Source organism: Muntiacus reevesi, chromosome 2, assembly GCF_963930625.1.
Source record: "Muntiacus reevesi chromosome 2, mMunRee1.1, whole genome shotgun sequence".
Classification (NCBI taxonomy): Eukaryota; Metazoa; Chordata; class Mammalia; order Artiodactyla; family Cervidae; genus Muntiacus; species Muntiacus reevesi.
In genome coordinates, this window is record NC_089250.1 from 148,259,317 (window position 1) to 148,283,264 (window position 23,948).

Below are 23,948 nucleotides of genomic sequence, written 5' to 3' on the forward strand. Positions count from 1 at the left end.
AGAGAGAAGGATAGAGGAAATGAAGGATGGAAAAGAAAGATGGAAAGATTCAGAAGAGAGAGAAAGACAGAGAATCAATCCCATGTTTGAAGATGGGAAATTGGCACCATCTTTCTCCTACATTTTTCTAAGACAGGAGATGACCCCTTTAATAAAATGATTGATGGACCCCTGCTTAAGTATGTACTAATATCATTCACTCGTTTGGCCCACCAAAGTTTAGAGAGTTTTTGTTTGTTTGTTTGATTTGTTGCTGTTTTTTAAAATTTTATTTGTTTTTTAATTGAAGGATAATTGCTTTACAGACTTTTGTTGTTTTCTGTCAAACCTCAACATGAGTCAGCCATAGGTACACATATATACCCTCCCTTTTGTTGTTTTTTAACGAGACAGTCAGACCTCAAGATTTCCATTGGCCATAAGTTGCAGTCAGAAGGTGACAAGCTAGGAAATAGAGCATGCCAGCAGACTCTAGGGTTATAGTTAGCACCAAGCCTGGCATGCTGCAGTCTGTGGGGTCACAGAGAGTCAGTCATGACTTGGCAACTGAACAAAAACAGCATATTTTCCTTAGAGCAAGTTGAAATGGTTTTGTTAACCATTTGCTCAGACCTAGGTGCTAGAATATAATGATGGATAAAACATGGTCGATTCAAATTTAAGTCTAGTGTGCAACTAGTTCTATGAGAGAGGCATGGCCAGCATTTCAAAGGAGCATGGAGAAAAGTGCAGTTCACTCTATCCAGAAAAGTTCAGGTTTGACACATATTTGTGATTCGGTCAATACTTGTGAACTAGTAGAACAGTCTTTGGAGGGAATACTTGAACTCTGTTTTAAAGGATAAACGGTAATTAACCGAGAGAGGATGATGTCTCTCAGGTACAGTGAAAGCATGTGCAAAGCCATGGTCTATGGTAAGTACAGCATATTTGATAAATGGCAGTTTATTTTAGCCAATCTATAAGTTATAAGGGTAGGTGTGACTGACATTATGTTGGGATGGATCGATCATTTTGTGAAGGGTCTGAGCAGCTAAAAGGGGTTTGACATAGGCTCTGGGAAGTGTGAAATGTGTTCTTTTTTTATTATTTAGGTTAAAAAAAATATTTTATTTATTTATTTATTTTGCTGACAAAGCAAGAGATTTTATTGGGAAGTGGTGCCTGGGTGGAGAGCAGAAGGGTAAGGGAACCCAGGAGAACTGTTCTGCCACGTGGCTGCAGTCTCAGATTTTATCATGATGGGATTAGTGGTTTTATATTTCAGACACCCATTCTTGTGGTAATACAGAGGATGGTCTCTAGAGGTGGGAAGTGAATAGGGGAGGGGATGATTTCACAAGAGATGACCTGTTAAAAGACTACTGCACTTGACTAAACCAGACATAAGAATAAAATCCTGAGAAGGAAAGATCCAAAGGCTAACTTAACCTTTTGAGCAATAGAACTAGTGACTAATAAAATGTAGTGTGAATGAGAGGGAAGGAGAAGCTTTCTGATTATAAGAGTAGGAAGGAGAGGATTTTCCTTGCCATTGATCAAGATGGCAACTGTGTAGGAGAAACATACTTGGGGAACAATGATGATTTGGTCTTTTATGAGTTTGGAGTATCTGAGAAACAACAGGGTAAAGATAACCAAGAGAGTTAAAGATATGGATTGGAGATCAAGTGAGGTTTCTATAGGAGGTAGTAATGCTGGAACCGAGGCCATGCAGGTATTTAAGTCTGCCCTCGACCCCCAGCCACTCTGAGAAGGAGACGGGGCAGGGCAGAGATGGATACTGATGCCCTCCAAGGCAAAGGAGGAAGATCCTGGGAAGGACATGGAAAAGAAGCTGCCAGAGAGGAAGAAGAGATAAAAGATAATAATATAAGAGTGTTCCTGTGAGTAGCTGTCTCTAAGAACTATACCTCATATCTGCTTATAAAAACTTGTTCGAAGAGAGGGATGAAAATGAAATTGATCTTGTGTGCCTTTGACTATGAGACATCTAGGATTGCGCTGGATTTGTATGATTGGAGTTAGGTCCTTCCATGTTCCCTGAGTGATGCACCCTGCGACCATTCTTCCCTGGGACACAGGGTCACACCTGCCAGGACACTCGGGCTTATCCCATTTTCTCCATTGGGTGATTATCTGACCTCAGCCTGTTCTCTGAGAATTACTTTCCCTGCCTGGTTAGAATAAATCCATCTTGCCTCCCAGCAGGGAACTGAGGCATCTGGCAAAACCTCCTCGAGCTCCCTGGAGATGGCTCCCCGCTTTGGGGGGCTTTCCAGGCTTCTGACTGCCACTCACTAGTTCTCTGCAGTTTGGCACTCTCTCTTTCCTTCATCACATCCCTGAGAGTTAACACCAGTCTCTAGTTCCAAATACGAATCAGAGCTGAGCTAATGGGAGATAGCTCCTCCACTTATATTCAGGCCAGTGTCTATTTATTCTTTCCTCACTGTCAGACATCATTTGGAACAGTGAGGTGGCCATAGAGACCACCCCCACCCCCGAATATCTGGGCAGACATACAATAAGAACTTACTAGAGAAAAGACTGTAGCAGAGAGATATACCTTACTGTGGGCATGATCTAAAGTCCTCTCATGGAAATCTGAAGTGCTAGGAGCAAGAGGCTGACATGGAACAGATCATTGAAAGTGAGATAGTCAGGGGAGACTTCTAGGAGGTGATGAGTATTTCTGCCAAATCCAAAACTATATTTATATATGTGCATATCATATTTGAATTGACAAAAGGTTTGTTCTGGATAAAAGACTTTCAGGAGACACATAGGAAAGAATAGGACTACTCTTTACAGGGAAGAATTCAGAGTTTTATTTTCCTGAGGATTTTGCCTTCAGATGGAAGCTTACATTTAGTTTTTATCAAAAAGCAATATAATCCTTTTACTAAACCCTCAGGAATAGAAAAATTCATTTAAAATTTCAGCATCTTAACTCAACTTTTAGTGTCTTGTTTTATTTTTCATGTGTATACATTTTTATTTTTATAGAGTTGTAGCCAAGGAAATGTAAAGAACTAGATCAGAATACAGCTCTCATTAAGCATTTTTCCATGTTGTCTCACTGTGCTAATTATCATCTTTATGGTAGCATAACCATTATTTACTTAACTTTTTTGACTTTAATATTTCCCATTTATTTGATATTATAAGTAATGTTATGAGTGTTTCTTCCTCCAAATGGCTTTTCCTATATTTTGGATTATTTCTTTAGGACAAACACTCCAAGTTACAGTTTCTGAATGCAGGGTCTGAATATGTTTATGACTTTACAGTAAGCCTTTTGAAAAATAAATTGGCAACGTGTATCAATTTTTCGTGCTGCTAGCAACAGTTAAGGAAACCTCTTAATTGAAGCTGCACCAGTATTAGCTATTTTAACTTAATAAAAAACCCTGCTTTAGTAAGTGAAAACAAGAACAGCTTTGCTCTTTTTTTTATTTGCATTTTCCCATGTTTGTTTATAACTTCTTATTCTTCATTTGCAGCCAGTCTGTTCATGTTTTAGCTAGACGCTCTAGTCTTCTTAGTGTAGAAAAATGGAAAATATGGGAGGAGTTTTTGCCGATGTTGCCAGCAAACAATATTTTGCAAATCATTCATAGTAGTATTTTAGTTTCATGAAAGATGTATGTAAGTGCAAAGGAGGTAGAGAAGCTAATTCTCTGCCTAGCAGTTCTAGGGAAAGCAAAAGGAAAGCCTGAATGTATATTGGAAACTGTGCCTTAAATGCTATATTAGAAATGCATGGTCAATATCCTTGTTATTGACTTGGGGAAGGCTGGATCCTCCAGGACCCTACTCTTCAGTCAAAACGTCTTTGCAGGTAACCAGTGTTCCGGAAGACCAGATCCTAGTTGCCGTGTTCCCTGGCCTCCCCACTGCTGCAGAGCTCTTCATCCTTCCCCCCAAGAACTTGACGGAGAGGAGGAAAGGCAATGAAGGGGACCTGGAACAAGTAAGTGAAAGAAAACTTGGCTAAGACACTCTCCAGCACCTCACCCTCTAAGGGAACACAAAGTATTTCTAGCCCAAAAGGTAGATTGGACCCTTTCCTGTTTGTCCACCAAGCTGTCACTCATTGTCTGGCACCAGGGCTTTGGAGAACAATCAGCTTTACCCAGAATAAACACAAATGCACAAACACTGGCACATTTAGCCATACAGGAAAGAAAAGCACTCCTGAAATCATTCCAACAGTTGCCATTCTTGCAACTTACTCATTTCTCCCAGTTAATGAGGGGTCCTGATGAAAAGAGATGGGGGTAGGGGAAGGAGAGAAGAATTTTAGTTTCCCTCTCTATTTCTCAAAAATGTGCTTCCTGTCTTGAAAGATCCTGGTGAACAGAAGTTCTGCTCTAGGAAGAAAATGAACTGCTTTTAAATGTGTGTCTTTGGAGAGAGATGGATTGCCTCATCTTGCTTTGACTAAGGAAGCAGCGTTCCCCAAAGGGATCATGATTTACTGTCTTTATCAAATGGCATATAGCTCTTACGATCTGCATATAAGCCTAGAAGTGAAGGCAGCAGTGGTCCCCATGCCTCCCTCTCTTATTCCCTGCTCTTGCTGGGGTCATTCTTGCCTGGGCTTTGCTTTACCTTCCCATGCCTTCTGTGATGAGTTAGAAATAAGTGAGACAGAAGCTGCTAAAAATCAGCATGAATCAAACACATTTGCTCCCTTTCGAATTAATCAATGTACAGACATCTTCCGAGTCCCTCTGCTACTCACCTAGCTGTCACCCCATCCCACGTTGGGCACAGACCACCAAGGGCAGCACAGATGCCATCACGGTCAGTTTCTCTGGAAACGAAGTGGATCCTTGCATTACAGGGCTGCATATTGAAATCGGCCAGATATAAATTCAGTAAATTCAGCTTCTCAATGCATACATCACTTTTACAAGACCTCTTTATTCTGAAATAGCAAGTGGCATGTGTGAACTATATTTGGAAGCTACAATATCCATCCATTTAGATAAATAGGTAATTACGGTGATGAATAGCAGCTGTGATATTAAGGCACGGACAGCGAGATAAGAGTTAGGGACAACAGCCTCAGCCTGCCTCAGCTTTCATGTGGGAATTACACAGTGATTAAATCGATGTTATGTGTTCTGAGACTTGCTGGGGAAAAGTAAAGAGGAAAAATTATCCCATAAAAAGGCGGCAGCTTCTGCTTTGATGGTTGCCTCCCACTGTCTCTAAAAGGGAAACAGCAGAGGAGTGGGCTGTGGTGTACATGCCTGCTTTAATCCTGGCAGGGGCCTCCATCCTGTGTGTGTTGCTTGTTCACATTAAAGAACGAATGGTGGGTTGACTTTCTTTCACTGGGACCCATAACACATCTCTATGGAAAGTTATACAGGCTTGGATGAAAAGACACTGAACTGGGAGTTGAATGAAGCATCTAAGTCTGTTGTCAACTCAAATCCCTAGGTGACTGTGTACACACCTCTGTCTCACTATCCTCTCCAGTAGCAAATAATACCAACTCGTCCTTGGCTTCACAGGGCTCTAGGGGCTGGGAGAGCCAAATGGATAAAAATGTTCCAGTACCCTGTCCTCTCGTTGAATAGGTTATGTTTTGCCTGTCGACCCCGGTTTCTTTCTCCATGAGGGGGCAGCATCACATGACATTTCTTCTCATGCAGCTTCTGTCTCTCTTTTTTTCCCTCCAGATCGTAGAGACTCTGTTTAATGCCCTAAACCAAAACCTGGTCCAGTTTGAGCTGAAGCCAGGGGTTCAAGTCGTTGTGTATGTCACACAGCTGACCTTAGGTAAGCGCCTGAAGGCATATGGGGTGGGAAGACGGGCATGGAGACCTGATATCCTGGAGATAAAAGGGAGGAGATGGTTACCAAACTCTTTCCAATAAATGCTCATAAATGGCTTTGTGTAGTGATGGCAAGGAAAGATTAATTACATCTTTCTTGAGGCCTCCTGTTAGGGTGGCAAGAAAACATCTTTAGAAGTTGCTTTGCTATTCAATTCCTGGATGATCTTCAGGAAAACCTACAATTTCTTTGGGCCTTGACTTTATTATGTTTCTTATGTATAACAGTTTCTTATCTATAATGTAGTTCTCAGTCTCCCTTAATTTCTACAGTTATCTGATTCAATGAATCTTGATTGGAAGACCAGATCAAATAACTTTAAAACTCCCTTCAATTTATAATGTTTAAATCTAAGTGAAAAGAGGGACTAGCTCTGGGTGGTTGATTTATGAAAGAAATTCTAAAAAGGCATGTCCCATTGGACACCCGCCTTTGGCTCTCTGGAAAAGCCTATTTGCTAACTGTTTCTAATTAATGAAAGCTTTTTAGATGTAGAGGTTCCACTTGTGCCCATCCAGCCATGTTCTACCAGAACATGTTTTACAAGAAACGAAACCCTCTATCACCTATAATCACATTGTCAAGCACTGAGGTGTCTAAGAAAAGGAGCATTCACACCCTATTCCTGCTCCCCTTAGCTGAGTACAGTTTACAGCAGGAACAGCAGGTTTCCCCAGGCAGAGCAAGGAGTTTACTTTCCCTAAGAAGCTGTGATCAGGATACCATCCTCCTGGAAGCCAAGCTTCCTCTGCCCAGATAGCATGCAGGCAATCGGAGGCTGTACATGAGGTTGGAGAGCCGCGGGCTTCGTTCTCCAATGGATACTGCCCCCGGCTGATAGCTTCAGAGTGAGCAAGTCTGTTCTTTCCTCCTAGCTCCGCTGGTGGACTCTAGCGCTGGGCACAGCAGCTCAGCCATGCTTATGCTCTTGTCAGTAGTGTTTGTCGGCCTGGCTGTGTTTCTGATCTACAAGTTTAAAAGGTATGTGCTGCCATCACTCAATTTTAGGCAATGGGGCTAGGTTCGTGGGGGCTGATTCTTCCTGCAACTTACATTGCTAAACTCATCCCAAATATGTGATGTTAACTTTCCCTGAAGCTGTATTTGGCATTGCGGAAGAAGAGGAATGTTTTAGGGTCAGAGAGTAAATGGACTTAATATGAACCCTCTCCAGTTTATAATTATGTTGAATTGGGAAAATGAAGTGGCTTAGATGGTAAGGAATCTGCTTGCAATGGGGGAGACCAAGATTTGATCCCTGGGTCAAAAAGATCCCTTGGTGAAAGGAATGGCAACCCACTTCAGTATTCTTGCCTGGAGAGTTCCATGGACAGAGGAGACTTGCAGGCATCGTCCATGGGATTGCAAACAGTTGGACACGACTGAGTGACTAACACAACACTAGGAAAATGAGGGGTAGCCTATGAACAGTTTATTTTCATCAAGAGAAGTTTGAGGGGTTTTCAGACCTCATTTAAGATTTTATAGCAGGGTCTCAAATATTTAGGAGATCTTTTTCTAAAGCTTACCACTCATTTAGGGTGACTAAGTAGAGAAATGCATGTGTGTGTGCTCAGCCGTATGGGATTTTTTGCTACCCCGGACTCTTCTATCCATGGAATTTTTCAGGCAAGAATATTGGGAGTGGGTTGTATTTCCTCAATTCAGTTCATTCAGTCGCTCAGTCGCATCCGACTTGTTGCGACCCCATGGAATGAAGCATGACAGGCCTCCCTGTCCATCACCAACTCCTGGAATTTACTCAAACTCATGTCCATTGAATCAGTGATGCCATCCCACCATCTCATCCTCTGTCATCCCCTTCTCCTCCTGCCTTCAATCTTTCCCAGCATCAGGGTCTTTTCAAATGAGTCAACTCTTCTTATCAGGTGGCCAAAGTATTGGAGTTTCAGCTTCAACATCAGTCCTTCCAATAAATACTTAGGACTGATTTTCTTTAGGATGGACTGTTTGGATATCCTTGCAGTCCAAGGGACTCTCAAGAGTCTTCTCCAACACCACAGTTCAAAAGCATCAATTTTTCGTTGCTCAGATTTCTTTATAGTCCAACTCTCACATCTGTACATGACTACTAGAAAAACAATAGCCTTGACTAGATGGACCTTTGTTAGCAAAGTAATATCTCTGCTTTTTAATATGCTGTCTAGGTTGGTCATAACTTTTCTTCCAAGGAGCAAGTGTCTTTTAATTTCATGGCTACAGTCACCATCTGCAGTGATTTTGGAGCCCCCCAAAATAAAGTCAGCCACTATTTCTTTTGTTTCCCCATCTATTTTCCATGAAGTGATGGGGTCGATGCCATGATCTTAGTTTTCTGAATGTTGAGCTTTAAGCCAAATTTTTTACTCTCCTCTTTCCCTTTCATCAAGAGGCTCTTTTGTTCTTCTTCACTTTCTGCCATAAGGGTGGTGTCATCTGCATATCTGAGCTTATTGATATTTCTCCCAGCAATCTTGATTCCAGCTTGTGCTTCATCCAGCCCAGCGTTTCTCATTATGTACTCTGCATATAAGTTAAATAAGCAGGGTGACAATATACAGCCTTGATGTATTCCTTTCCCGATTTGGAACCAGTCTGTTTTTCCATGTCCAGTTCTAACTGTTGCTTTCTGACCTGCATACAGATTTCTCAAGAGGCAGGTCAGGTGGTCTGGTATTCCCATCTCTTTCAGAATTTTCCACAGTTTATTGTGATCCACACAGTCAAGGCTTTGATGTAGTCAATAAAGCAGAAATAGATGTTTTTCTGTAACTCTCTTGCTTTTTCCATGATCCAGCAGATGTTGGCAATTTGATCTCTGGTTCCTCTGCCTTTTCTAAATCCAGGTTGAACATCTAGATGTTCACAGTTCATGTACTGCTGAAGCCTGGCTTGGAGAATTTTGAGCATTACCTTACTAGCATGTGAGATGAGTACGATTGTAGGGTAGTTTGAGCATTATTTGGCATTGCCTTTCTTAGGGATTAGAGTGAAAATTGACCTTTTCCAGTCCGGTGGCTACTGCTGAGTTTTCCAAATTTACTGGCATATTGAGTGCAGCACTTGCACAGCATCATCTTTTAGGATTTGAAATAGCTCAACTGCAATTCCATCATCTCCACTACCTTTGTTTGTAGTGATGCCTTGTAAGGCCTACTTGACTTCGCATTCCAGGATGTCTGGCTCTAGGTGAGTGATCACACCATCATGGTTATCTGAGTCATGAAGATCTTTTTTGTACAGTTCTTCTGTGTATTCTTGCCACCTCTTCTTAATATCTTCTGCTTCTGTTAGGTCCATACTGTTTCTGTCCTTTATTGTGCCTATCTTTGCATGAAATGTTCCCTTGGTATCTCTAGTGTTCTTGAAGAAATCTCTAGTCTTTCTCATTCTGTTTTTCTCTATTTCTTCACACTGATCACTGAGGAAGGCTTTCTTTTCTCTCCTTGCTATTCTTTGGAACTCTGCATTCAGTGGGTATATCTTTCCTTTTCTCCTTTGCTTTTTGCTTCTCTTCTTTTCACAGCTATTTGTCAAGCCTCCTCAGACAGTCATTTTGCTTTTTTGCATTTCTTTTTCTTGGGGATGGTCTTGCTCCCTGTCTTCTGTACAATGTTACAAACCTCCGTCCGTACTCCTGGGCATCTTCCTGGTCCAGGGATCGAACCCACGTTTCTTGCGTCTCCTGCATTGGTAGGTGGATTGTTTACCACTGCATGACTTCAGATGTTAAGTAGCGAAAATACAACTGAAATCTGGTTACACACATACAGGTACATGCTTGTATAGTGGTTATCCAGTATCTCTGTATAAATTTACATGCAGAAGTATACATTTTTTAATCCTCCTCCCTATTTTTCCTGTTTCTAAAGGTAAATTGATCAGGAAAACCAAACCCCACATGTATTCAGAATTTATTTTTGAAGACCAGAGGAGGGGTGATATAATAGGATACTCATTAAAAACATGAAATTTAAATCAATAATTCTGTACCATTATTTACATAATGTAATGCATCTACCAAGCATATATTGGTTAAGAGCGTGAACTCAAAAATCAAACAGACTCAGTTTTAACTTTTAGTGCTTGCAGCCTTAGGCAATTGAATCTGCCTAACTAAGCCTTCATTTCCTCATGTGTAAAATGGAAAAGCAATTATATCTTATAGGTTTGCTACATGTTTTCAAGGTAAAAATATCTATATCTCAGTTCAGTTCAGTCGCTCAGTCATGTCTGACTCTTTGCGACCCCATGATTCACAGCACGCCAGGCCTCCCTGTCCATCACCAACTCCTGGAGTCTACCCAAACCCATGTGCATGTATATCTAGTACATAATAAAAAAAATCATGAAAGCTAAGCTATTACGAATAACAGCATGCTTCCGGAAGGCGCCCCCTATGTCACAAACGGGCACATAGCAGGCCCGTATGTGTCAGTGGCACAGAAAGGTGCTTCACAGGAAGTCTGTGTAAAGTAAAAGTATCATCATTTATTGTCAGTTGAATTTTGAAAGTATAACTTTGGCATTTTTCTAAACTCCAAAGGTAATGCTTTTAGATTTTGGAAGAGATCCATGGTAAACATGCTTCCCTCTACTTCCCCTTCCCCTAGCCCCTGTCAGTTTCCTGCTAGTGGATTTCTCAGGCTTAAGAAAAAAAAAAACAAAAGTTTTACTCAGTATACATCTAAGCATTAGCCAAAGAGCAGGAATCCTTCAACACTCTCCACTTGAAGGACAAAGGGGGTTTACCTTCCTTCTCAGTATATAGACCAGTACTTGAGTTCATGTCCTCTTGGATTATGATGTGTCAACCCACCTTCTGTGTTCCCTTTGAAGAATACTTGGGACAATCCTTCCTATCCAATTAGCAAAGATTCAATATATTAATAGAAATGACCTGTTCAGAGCAATACCCACTTATGGAGTGGGTTTAGTTACATGCAAAGCACATTTTCATTCATTCAAGGTTTTGGTTTTGGGGACGCCTGGTGGTTGCTGAGGCTTGAAGATCAGCTAAACCAAATCTATCACCTTCTTGCTCCTAGAACTCCATGTTTGCTGAGGACAGGGGTCAGTAGAAGTCCTGCAAAGAGGTATTTGTGTCAGGTGTCTCTAAATTAAGGCCAGAGGTATCCTGTGACTTAAGAAAACGTTTTCTTCTCTTGTAAACATTGCTAAACTCCCCTAGACAGTCAACTTTTTCATGTAGCTACCTCTTAATGTGCAGACTTTAATACTTGAATCTATGCCAGGTAATGGCATCTCTGAATTATTCTACCTCTGTAGAATAATTAAATACCAGCCAACCCTTTCTTAAATACCAGCCAACCCTTTCTGTGTCCCTGACAGTGAATTAGGATACAGGAAACAAATATTAGTTAAACTGGATAAACAATTTGAGTCAGTTAAGAGTAATCAATCATCAGTTAACTTTTCTTTTCCAGTCACTTTTTCTGGAAGCCTTTCTTCCAGTGCCCAAGCCTGCGGCTGAGGCCCTATTGGTTCTCCCTGGATCTCCCTTTATTTCTTTGTTCTCTTGTCCCTCTCACTACCCACCTGGAACTCCAGTGATGGCTATATGGAGGTTACCTGGCCTGCCGGCAAGTAAGGTCGGGTTCTTATCCATGGTTCCCAGAGTCTCCTTTGCTTTTTTCATTTCTGTCCAATAGAACTTTCTGCAAAGATGAAAATTCTTCATGATCTCTGCTGCCCAATACAGTAGCCACCGGTATGGTGAAAAAACTGAATTTTCTATTTTATTTAACTTTAATTAATTTAAACTTAAATAGCTACAGCTGACTAGCAAACACTTGGAAAGCATAGGCTAGGGGAAGTGTCATTCTTTTTCTGTTTCCAGATCACTCACTAGGCTCTGTTTTCAGACCCCAAACTTTCTCTCTGCCATCTCCGACACTAACTCATTAAGCCAGTAATTCATTCAGCAAACATTTATTGCCTGCTCTGTGCCAGGCATTGTCTATAATCTCAGCATCCCAAGTGGTCACTTAATAGAAGGGGAATAGAATTATTTAAAGGAATCTTGGAGATAATAGTAACTCTTTTCTCCTTCCTCTGTTAAGGGCCTATATTTGATCTTATTCTTGGATAGTGACTGCTATTTTCTGATATCTTAGGCAATATAATAAAAAATCATTTTGTGATGGCTTTTATTTTCTGAAAGTTCTGCCTAATAACACCTTCTTTCTAGACTGTAGATTTGTTTTTTTTCTTGTTGTCCAAGAAAACTTTTGAGTTGTTGTATTTTCTAGTCTTTTTTCTCCAGTAAGGCTTTCTTGATAGTGTGAAGTCTACTTTACTTCTTCTAAATTATTCTCACAAGCTTCTAACACTTAATCATAGTTGGAAGAAACAAGTAAAGGTGAAATTTATATAGATGACTTGGATTGATCCATCTTACTCCTCTTATTAAGAGCCTCTTATTAAAACTTATATGAATGTATAGCCCAGGATGTGCCTCTAACTTCATTTCCCACCTTTCTTTTCTGCAAAGTGGGGTTTAGTCTTGACTTATAGTCTCAAAAGTCTTACAGGTAAATGTGTTAAAAAATGAATAGCAATTTGAAAAAAAAATGCTGCCAATTGTGACATAAAACTCATTCTCTTCCAACCATCTATTAAAAATATTGGGAAAAAGTGCATTTTCAGAGATGCAAATGAAGTGAACAATCTTTATAAGGGCAAGTATATCCAAATTCTTACAGGTATCAGTCATTAAAAAGCAGGAAGGGGGAGACAGTAATCTTTGGCTGAAGCTCTGAAGCACCCAGACTTGTGTGATCAGGAGTGGTTTGGCTGCCCCTGGCACCTAATAAATATTACAGTTGATCCCAACATTCATAAGTAATATGTACTTTTATGATTAGAAGAAATCGAAGTCGTTAGGCTGCCTTTCTATTTAGATAAGAAGAAAGTAAGGGCTAGCATGAAATTTTAATTACTCACATTTAGAGAGCCTGTGGTTTGCTGCCTCACACATAATCTATTCATTTAAGGTTCTTGTAAATTATATTAAGCTAGTTTAGACCAGTAGGAGTCAAGGGACATCTCCCTTAATGTATGGAAGGCAGCCATTAAAAACATGAGAATTGGATGTCCATGAAGGGTAGAAACTGTCCATGTTTCAAACATATTTTGAGGTCTTTCCAAATTAGCTACAGAAGACCTTATTAAATGCCCCACGTTCTACCTCGTTGTGGGGTTGAAGCAGGGAAGGGAATGTAGATGCTTAAAAATACAACTAGTTGGTACTAGGGCAACAGAGTGATTCTGCTTCACACTTTCACAGAATGTTCTGGATTGGGATGGGTGTCATATGTCTTGAGTTTTAATAACATCTATGCCAGTAATCAACTTAATGAAATGTCTGAACTTCTGGGCAATTTCCCCACCATTTAATGAGGTAAGACAGGGCTCTTCTACCTACAAAATTCTAAGATAGAAGTGTGGTCTTTTTGTTTGAAGACATAATAAATGAAAATAGAGCGTTGGCTTTGAGGTCATTTATCTATTTATTCAACAAATACTTACTGAATAATGGCCACATACAAACCACTATGTTAAGTGTATAGCATTGAAAATGGAAAATGTTGACCTTGCAGATATGGGGCTTTAGTGGGAGAGAAAGACAGAAAACAAGTCCGCACACATGGCCTATTCCATCACCCTAAACCAACACCCTATTCATTTCTTTCATAGACACTATCCTGTTATTACACATTTATGGTGGGAGAGTTTGGGTGGTCAGGAGAGGCCTCTCAGAGTGGCCTATAAGCCAAATTCTGAAGGGCAAGGAAGACACTATCACAAAAAGAGTAGAAGGTGTGTTACAGAGGGAGCAGTTTATTCAAGGTCCCCAAGGTGGGGACGAGCCTGATATATTAGAATCTTGAAACTCAAAGATTGGGTTTCAGACTAGTAGCATCAGCACCAGCTGGGAACTAGGCAGAAATGTAGAATTTCAACCCATCCTGTTCAGACCTCTAGAGCAACAAATGCATTTTAATAGGAACCTGGTGAGGCATAAGCACATGGAAGTTTGAAGAGTGTGGAATTAGAAGAAATCAAAGGAAGCTATAGAAGCTGGTGCACAGTGGGTCAGGAAGTAACAGAGATGAGTCAGGAGATGAGTACTCCTATAAGATTTCAGTTTTAACCTGCCTGCTTCATCAACCTCGAGCCTGCCTGCCTTGTTTACAAACCTACTACTTTAGTGTCTTTGAAGGAAGTTACTTCTCTTAATCTTTGCCTTATATAGCATCACTGACTCAATGGACATGAGTTTGAGCAAACTCTGGGAGATAGTGAAGTCCATAGGGTTGCTGCAGTCCATAGGGTTGCAAAGAGTTGGATACAGCTTAGTGACTGAACAGAGAACAGCAAGTCTTACCTTAGTCCTCTCCACAATCCTAAGAGAAAGCTATTGTTATTCCTGTTGAACAGATGAGGAAACTGACTATGGAAGTATTTAAGATACTTGGTCCATGGATGGTGTTCTGAAAATGGTAGCAGTGGTTATAAGTCTTTTATCTCCTCTCCTATTTATAAAGGAAACCGATGTGAGTTAGTTAAACTGATGTAAACTTAGAAAAAGCTGTCTTTTCACTATGATGCCACCTCATAGTCTCAAAGTTCAGCTCCTTTATAAATATAGTGACTGGTAAATATTTTAAGGGTTTTAGTGCACAGCTGGTCAATAGTATTGCCCTTCTCTTTACACTTGCTGGTTTTGCCCCAGAAAAAGGTGAATTCCTTGGTGAGTTCTGTGGTTTACACCTCCCCTGGGCATCTGGGTCCCTCCTTGTGTTCGTTGACCTCGTGAGGACAGTATCTGGGTGGCCAGCCCCTTTCCCTGACTTTGATCCTGTTTAGCTTCCTCCTCCCCTTATCACCCAGGATTTCCAACTGCCTCAGTGTGGCCTGCCCTGTGATTGTAATCTGATTTTGCTCCTGCCCCCATGTAGGAAAATACCCTGGATTAACATCTACGCTCAAGTCCAACACGACAAGGAGCAGGAGATGATTGGGTCAGTGAGCCAAAGTGAAAACGCCCCCAAAATCACACTCAGTGACTTCACCGAGCCTGAGGAACTACTGGACAAAGAGCTGGACACCCGGGTCATAGGTATGTGTGCTGAAATCCCCAGACTCCTAATTCCTCTGTCCTCCGGACAGAGTCAGCCAGCCCATGTGGCCTGTCTTTCAGGTAGGGCTAATCTGGAGGGTGGGGAGAACAAACAGTTGCCTCAGTGACATAAAACCTGACATAATCAGGTTTTAAAGTATCTGCCTCCTCTGACCACATGAAATTGGCAGAACTTTATCTCTTAAAAGTCGCTCAAGATCCAAAGTGCTAGAGTCTGAGTGGGAAAGGGCTGAGGCCAACTATCCATTACTATTGGACTATTTTTTTTTCCTTTAAGGCAAAACATTATGCATCCTAATAATCACACAAATAGGGACTCTGCCATCAGAGAACCCTGGATTCATTTTCTTGCTCTGTCAATCTGCTAGCTCTGTGATCTCTCTGTGCCTCATATTCCTCATCTGTGAAATGGGAATAACATTACCTGCCTTGTAAGACTGTTGTGATCATAAAGTGGCATATGTCATTAGCACAGTGCCTGCCACGTAAGAAGTGTTCAGTTCCTGTTGGCTAGTACTATTGTGATCAGAAGAGTAATGATGGCAAGATATTGATGCTACCTCGTGTGCCGGTGTGGGGGAGGGCACACATTAAACATAGACTAGATAAGGCAGTGAACTGATAGGATAGACTAGCCAGCTGCCCTGTTTGATAAACACACATCAAGGTGGCTTGGTATTTAGCAATAAATAAAGCAAAGACCCATCCTCCTGTGACATGCACGTCCTTACCTTCTTTTGTCTTCTCTCCCCTGCAGGAGGCATTGCTACCATTGCAAACAGTGAGAGCACAAAGGAGATCCCCAACTGCACCAGTGTTTAATACCAACGAGCCACGTGGTCAACCATCGTTCTGACTTTTTATCTTTGATGATTCCTATTACTCTTATTATGGAAAAATGAAAATGTCTTTTTTACCTATTGTTTACCAAGGGCCCCATGAATAGCAGGCAGATGCTTAGCTTTGGGAGGCAAAGCATACTTAGCTGACTATGAGCCACGAAGAATAAATGGCTATTTTTGTGCTAAGGGCAAAGGATGCGTCTTCCCATGGCTTTCTTACTTCATTCTGCCATTTATAGTGTAAGAAATCTTGTTTCCCTTGTGATCTGTCTTTTTATTTTTTAAGTTGGATTGGTTTTCCACTAACCTCCCATCCTCCCCCTGCCCCGTACAACACCAAACCACCAGTATCCACCTCCTCCCTCCCGGCACAACCACCTAAAACCTAAACCATTTCCCAGTTAGATCTGCAGGAGATAGGTTGGTGGGGAGTGAGTGTGGCTGCAGAAAGTGCACACCTGCCAGAAGAGACCCTGCCTCATGCACGTCCACTGCGAGGCTGCAGATGGCTTACTGTATATAATTACAATGTAAATAGCTTTTTATTTCCTAAGAAATAATTTAATGTTTAGTAAAAAAGAAAACTGAAAAAAGAAAGATGCGTCTGCTGGCTTATGCGCTCACCTTCCGGAGCTGACCCACCCCCAGGCCTGCTTGATGCGTCGGGGTCTGGATGCTCCCCAGTCTGTCGCACTTAACTCTTGCATCTCTGTGTCCCTGCCATCACTTGTTTCTATTTCTGTATATAAGTGGGGAGGGGGAGTGCTTCTTTGAAACAAACAACTGGTAAAGGGGGAACAAGAGTGACATCATAGAACATGAGAGTTTTTGGTCCCATCCGTGATGTGGAAGAAGTTGAAGGTGAAGTCCACTAGATACTTCAAACTGAAACCCAGATGAGCAAACAAGGCTTCCACTCCAGAAGAATGAGGTTGAGGATAGTTATCCGTCTGAGGTTTTCTCTAAAGAAGCCAGGCAATGGATCTAAAAAAAATGGCATTCTGTTTTCTGGTTGGATTCCATGAAATTGTATAATGCTTAGAGGGAATTCTCTGGCTATTCTTAACTCAGAAAAGTCTCTTGGGTACTAGGTTAAGCCCAGTGAGTGCCTCAGCCTGGGAGAAGTTAGAGGTGGGAAGAGAGCCAGCACTAGTGGACTCATGGGACCATGCAAACCCTGCAGGCCAAATAGGGGTCTAGCCTTTAATGATCTTAGTCAAAGTTGATTTTAGCGAAGCTGTGCTACTTGCTTGTCAGATATACACAACTTCCTTCAAGTCAAATGTCTGCCTTCAGTTCTCTTAAGATAGTTCTTGCATCTGGGGCGAGTAACTTTCAAAGCCAGTGTTTTCTCCCGCACCCCAGCCCCTTCACACATTTCACATGTCAGTTCTTTTTAGGAGGGTTGCTTGAAGCCATGCTGTAGCACTGTTTTATTTTGAACTCAGCCTGAGCACACTTGTTTTAAAGAAAAGGTATACTGTATATATGTATGGGAGGAGAGGCTAAATTTTGTACCTGTCCATTTTTGTGGGGTATTGTTCACAACCTTCTCTATGAGACACAGAGAATGTGACCTCGAGAAACTGGACTGGCTACAGCATAGAATTAGGACTATTTCTCAAGATCCTGCTTTTTCATTTCAAGGGTTAAATGGGGCAGACAATTGCAATACTTGTACTAAACACTGGAATACAAATGCATGAGTCATATCTATATATACAGTATATGTACATATACTGTTCTTGGTTTTATTGTTCCATTTGAATATTTCTACTGTAAAAAAAAAAGACAGTGGTTTTGAAATTGTTGAAAATAAATGTATTTTTGTACATCAAAGCTATATACCTGGCTGAGAGTTCTCTCTTTGGGCAGTTATCTTGATCTTTTGTATCATTCAACTATTGTTGCAATAATTCTCCATGGGTAAAATAATCTGACAAGTATATAAGTACAGATATTGATGTTTTGCTCATGAGTCTTCAGGTTGGCTGTGATTTGGCTGAGCTCACTTGGGGTTGACCAGGCTCTCCTGAATGCACCCTGCCATTGGTTCAAGTCTGCTTATCATTCTGAGACCAGCAGCCCCCCGGGGTATGTTATTTTCATGTTAGATCACATAATTCAAGTGAGACCAACCGCATACTCTATCCTCTAAGGCCCTGGCTCAAAATGGCCCCTCTATTACTGTCACTGACTTTTTATTAATTAAAGAAAACCATATGGCCATGTTCAATATTAAGGGGCTAGGGAAATAGACACTGGTGCAAGGTATTACTGAATTACATGACAAACGGTGTGGATATATAATTCCAATCTAGAGAGGGTAAGAAGAATTGAGAACAATAGTTCAATTTAGTCTACCTATTCATTTTCTGTGACCCCATGGGGAGATTTCATTAGATGGCCCATTTGAATCAGGAGCCAAGTTTCCCATCCCAAATATTTGTGGCCAGGACTTTTGAGCAGAAGTCCTATAATGCCAAGGCCTTTGAGTCTGACACAAGCTCCCAGTAAGTGGTAGAGGTGGGTCTCCGCCTCAGATCTGAAAGATTTCAGCAAGAGAAATGAAAAAAGGAGAGGAAACCAACAAGATATATATCCTTTTTATTTTTTAATTTTTAAAAAAATTGGATTATAGTTGCTTTACAGTGTTGTACAACAGAATAAATTAGCTATGTATGTCTATATCTCTATCTATCCCCTCCCTCTTGGCCTCCCACCCACCCTTCTAGGTCACCACAGAACACAGGCATCCATGTTCACTGCAGCAGTATTTATAATAGCCAGGACATAGAAGCAACATAAATATTCATCAGCAGATGAATGGATAAAGAAGATGTGGTACATATATACAATGGAATATTACTCAGCCATAAAAAGAATGAAATTGGGTCATTTGTAGATATGTGGATGGATCTAGCGTCTGTTATACAGAATGAAGTAAGTCATATATCCGTTAATGAACCCTTTTTTATTCTGACTGATGCATCAAACTAGCAACAAATCTCTTTACCACACTGGGTGAGGAATTTGGAAGGCGGAATGGGTGGCTCTCCTGCACATTAGATAGTAAGGAGTGAACCAAAACCTAGAATAAGGGCTATACTTAGATGTTTTAATGTTTTAGTATTCAAAATATGCAATAAATTTCCATGGATCCCAGAAAGCCAAGAAAGTTTTGGGTGAATAGTTTTGGTCAATAGTTTCCCATACTTTTGATATAAGTGACTATCTTGGAATTGTATTTTCTGAACTCGAAGATGTAGGATAAAACAAAGATGGTTTTCTTTTGCTCTGTGGATGCATTTTAAAATTATGTATTATTCTTGGTATAACTTTCCTTGAGTTATACACACCCTTAAAAAATTACAGATATTGAGAATGTCATTTATGGTACCTCTGAAGAAGTTGTGTTTTTGGGTCTAACTTCAGTGGTTCATAACATAAAGTGGCTCCCATCTTTAAGGGATTTTTTAATGGTTTTGAACTTCTCCAATAATGTGGGGTGTCTTATAGTCCTATCCCAAGTCAAAGGAGAATTTCTTAAATGAATTGGCTTTTGCTTTCCATGAGATCTGAGTTCTTCCCATCCTAATTTTATGTCCTGGTTGATGAAATTGCCTCACCAGATTAAAGAGGATGAAAATGAAATACAGTGGTAAAACGGAATGAGTCAATTGGTTCATTTGAGCAAAGTCATGCTAAGAATGTAGCCTCCATCCCCACCACCAGCATGGGCCTGTCAGATTGCTCGGCGGCAGACAGGGAAAGGCAGACAGCAGAGTATGATTGGCTTTGTAGCGAGTTCTATGCAGGGTCTCTCACTGGTGGTGAGGGTTCTCTGTACATGGGAATTGTCTTCTCTAAGGCAGTTCTGGACCAGAGAAAGAAACCTTCCGGAGCCAGAACCCCAGAATCAGCACCATAAGCTGATTCTCTGAGGATCCTCATGTGCACTGAAGTTCGAGAATCACTGCTCTGTCTACCACTAAAATAGCTTAGGGAGAATAAGAGTCACTGGGGTAAAAGCTACCTCCTCTAGCCGCTGTTACCATGATACAAGGCATCTTAACCTATAGAAGTGAGAACAGTTTCCAAGTCTGCTCATTTTCTCCTGGGCAACAGCTGCAACTCTGGGCAAGTTCCCTGATTGAGTTACCTAAAACAAATCACACCGTGAGTCAGGGTGGTGATGGATTGTGCCCTGCAACAAATAGTAAGCCAGGAATTAGAAGAGCTCTGACTGCCAGCAAGTAATTCTAGACCACAATTTCTACATTTGTAAAAGGAAAAAACACCTTATGGTCTGCCTCACTGGCTAGTTTTGATTTCCACAGATGTGAAAGTAAAAGTGAAGTTGTTCAGTCATGTCCAACTCTTTGCGACCCCGTGGACTGTAGCCCACCAGGCTCCTCCGTCCATGGGATTCTCCAGGCAAGAATGCTGGAGTGGGTTGCTGTTTCCTTCATACACTGCCAATTCCACAATTACCAAGAGACCGGTACTTAGGAGTGCTTAGGCGAACTCTCTTCTTCTGTAGAGGGATAAACTGAGACACAGAGAGGAAAGTGACTTCTCTAAGGCTACACTACAGATGAGTGCAGAGTTGAAGATAGAATCCATATCCTCCTCCTTGTAGGGCAGTGTTATTTCCATCACATACCTCCTCAGCAAATGCAGAACTGATGCCCTTGTCGAGAGTCAGCAGAGAGTCTGATTGGGTATGCAGTATGGCCCCATATTCATAATGTACAGAATGCTTTAGAATCTGACTTCCCAGGTGGGCTCATCATTCAAGGGCTCACCTCCACTTGCCATCTCCCTGCTGACCCACCTGTTTAGCAGCCTATGGCCTGATGTTCTTGCTTCCGCCCCTGGACTGAAGCAAGGTTGCTCAACAGACAGCGACCAGGCTCCAGCTTCACACACCCTGCTGCTTGCCTTTCAAAGCATTTGGCTTTGTTCAGATGGCCAGAGAGCAAACATAAGCAATGAGAATGCCTCATCCTGACACACACACCAGATCCTGCCAAATTCTCTTGCCTGGTCCAATGTTACAGCCACAGGGGACCAGATGTGGACCAACAGTTACCTCCCAAAGTACCTGCATCACCAGGTCCTTAAGCTTAGCTTCTTTACCGTTAACTTTACAGTAGCAGAGTTAAATTGCTCTCTGCCTCTGTGTTTTCAGACCATATTATCATTATGAGATATCAGTTCATTCAAAGAGAAACCAATGGGACATTGTATACAAAACAGAAGAGTCCCTGCCAGTGTTCAATTTATTCAGAGACTCAAAATCCCCCAAAAAACTTGAAAGCACTGCTTTTAAATTATCTCAGACCTGGAGGAGTACAATGACATCATTGGAGTCTGGTTTCCCCATCTATAAATTGACAATAATGATGTCTACCTCGAAGTGCTGGAACAGTGATCAAATAGAATAATTGGAGTGTTCATGCAGAGTCGTTAAGTCATGTCTGACTCTTTACAAACTTCATGAACTGTAGCCCTCCAGGGTCCTCTGTCCATAGGATTCTCCAGCAAGAATACTGGAGTGGGTTACCATTTCCTTCTCCAGGGGATCTGACTGACCCAGGGATCAAATCTACATCTCCTGTTTGACAGTGGGGTTCTTTACCACTGAGCCATCAGGGAACCAATAATTGGAGTAAACCCACCTGAAATAACTGGACCTTAGCAGAAAATAATTGAGTCTGAGAAGCTCTAGTTGTATTGTGCTAGATCCTTCTTGTCTGTCCTTCCTGGCCTCAAGTTATAAAAGTTAATGACCAGTCTCTTGCCAAGAGCCATTCTGCTAGAGAAAGAATTCAGAATTACTTGACATGTCATCATCCCCAGCTAAAAGGAAGAGAATTTTGGTTAAAATCCACTATTTACACCTTGATCCCTAAAGTCACTGCCTATTTTATTGCTTTTTGTTATTTCTGTTGATATAACTGATCTAATTTTACTTGGACTCTATAGTGGGGACAAGAAATGGACACTTCCAATCAGGGCTGCCAGAAATGCCTCATAAAACTGAAGACTGGAGGTTTTCAGGTCCTGAGCCATGCAAAGTGTAATGATGCCCTGGAGAAAGCCACTCCACTGGAGACAAACTGTTTGGCCATGCTTGTTTATGGTTTTGACTTCAACCTTTATAACATAACTTGATTCTTATTTACATTCTCTTCTCATACAAAACTTTTGTGATCTACATTTCTAGGTCCTGGTGTCCCTCGAAGCCTTTCTGAGGGTCACTGATTGAGTTTATCTCCATGCATTGAAAAATAATCAGATAAAACAATTATCTGTAAAAAAAAAAAAAAAAAAAATACCTTTTATATAAATGGAGGCACCAAAGAAATGGTTTCTTTCCTTTGACTCTGGTCACAGCTTAAGAAGAGCTCTTTCAGAGGGTGAGCACAAGACACAGATTCTTCCCAAGATGTCAGCAAAGACGGAAGAAAATAGATCATGACAGGCACACATGCCATCTGTCATTATGGCTTAGTCCCTGGGGAATGGTGCTGTTTGCAGCCGTTGGAAATGAGCTAGAGAAAGTGGGGCCTCCAGTGATTTACTCCTGAGAAAGCATGTGGTCCAGTCCGTGAAGAACAGAAACTTCCGCTGCAATGTCTGTGGCAGAGTGCCCCATGTGCTGAAGGCTGCTGGGCTCCAGGGATTTCACCACACCAAGAAAGCCCCGCTTCTCCTCCTGGAGCCTCTCCTAGAAGCCTCTTCTTACACAACAAGGTCTTTTCTTGCATATTCTCTTTTGCAAAGAGTTGTCGGCTATTAATTGGCACTTACCCTGGGTGCTTGCCATTTACCTCTACAAGGAATAAATCATGTGCTGCTGCAGCTGCTGACCTACAACACCGCCTGAAAGGAGTTCAGGATGGAGAGCAGAAATGAGGTTGTCTGTGCTCTGGGAAAACCTGGCAGAACAGGTCTTCAGATAGTTAGATATTTTCAGGAGTTGATTTTGTGAGCCCAATTCTTATATTGCCTCATATCTAGAAAAGCACTGAAATTCTTCATGGTGATGACTGATCCTTGTGATGAGCTGAAAACCTCTGCAAAAAAAAAAAAAAAAAAATGTATGCTTGAGTGCATGTCCTCCCCCTTTGCCAAAATCATGTACATACTAACCTTTCCCTGTCTCTTTGGAGAAGTTTCTCAGAGCTATCTGAGATGCTGTCTTTCAGGCTAAGGTCCTCATTTTACCCCAAATAAAGCTTAACTTACAACTTCCACATTGTGATTTTTTTTTTTTTTAAGTTGAAGAGTTGTCGCTGCCCATGGTCCAGGACTGACTGCCATTAAGACTGTGTTCGAGCATGGTGGGTGTGAAGAGAAAGGAGGCCATGAGAAGCAACAGAGACAACAGAATTGTTTTTCTTGTCACTAATCTGTCTTTCTTGGTTTCCAGGTAGAATCACCTGGGAAGCACATAATTGTCTCCATAAACAACACACCTGGTCCTTGGAACACCAGAATGGTTTTCTTACACTGACCTTCCAAAATCTTACGGTTCAATTAGAGAATTTCTGGGCTTCTTCCATTGGCAGCTGGGATATTCTGAGGGTGGGGGTGCCAAGAGAAGAGGAGGAGAGAGATGAGGTGAGAGAGATAAAGTTAATCTTTGTCAATTACAAAGCTCTCCTTGACACATTCTCATTTCAACCTGTCAATTTCAGACTCCTCTGTGAGGGGAGAATACAGATGCTCCCCAGATTTCTAATCTGTTTATAATGGTAACAAGACAACCCTCGGCAGCATGTGCTCATCACGAGCTAATCACCCTCTGCTACGCCTCGTGCCTCCTAATTAGTGGCATGTTGGTTGCCTACTGATCAAGTTGGAGCCTCATGCAGGCGATAGGGAGGGCAGGTGGGGGGAGGAAAATCTCCAAGTCCACTGGAACTCAGATCTTGGTAGGCTTTTTAACAACGGGCAGGCTTCATACCTTCCCTTCAAATGCATCCTTTTGAAAGAGGCTGCCTCCACTTCCATGGGTGCTAACAGGAATATGGCAGGTCTCCAAATCCGTGTCTCCTTACATTCTTGTAAAT

General features: G+C 41.5%; 1 protein-coding gene across 1 annotated transcript in view; it reads left to right on the forward strand.

Annotated features, from left to right (window-relative positions):
• The window catches only part of SORCS3 (sortilin related VPS10 domain containing receptor 3), a 598,500-nt gene extending 582,656 nt beyond the window's left edge, over window positions 1-15,844 (forward strand). The window contains exons 23-27 of the mRNA XM_065920112.1: window positions 3,845-3,976; window positions 5,700-5,799; window positions 6,732-6,837; window positions 14,841-15,001; window positions 15,780-15,844. Of these exons, the coding sequence (XP_065776184.1) occupies window positions 3,845-3,976; window positions 5,700-5,799; window positions 6,732-6,837; window positions 14,841-15,001; window positions 15,780-15,844 (564 nt within the window). The remainder of the gene's footprint in view (window positions 1-3,844; window positions 3,977-5,699; window positions 5,800-6,731; window positions 6,838-14,840; window positions 15,002-15,779) is intronic.
• The last annotated feature ends 8,104 nt before the right edge of the window (window positions 15,845-23,948 follow it).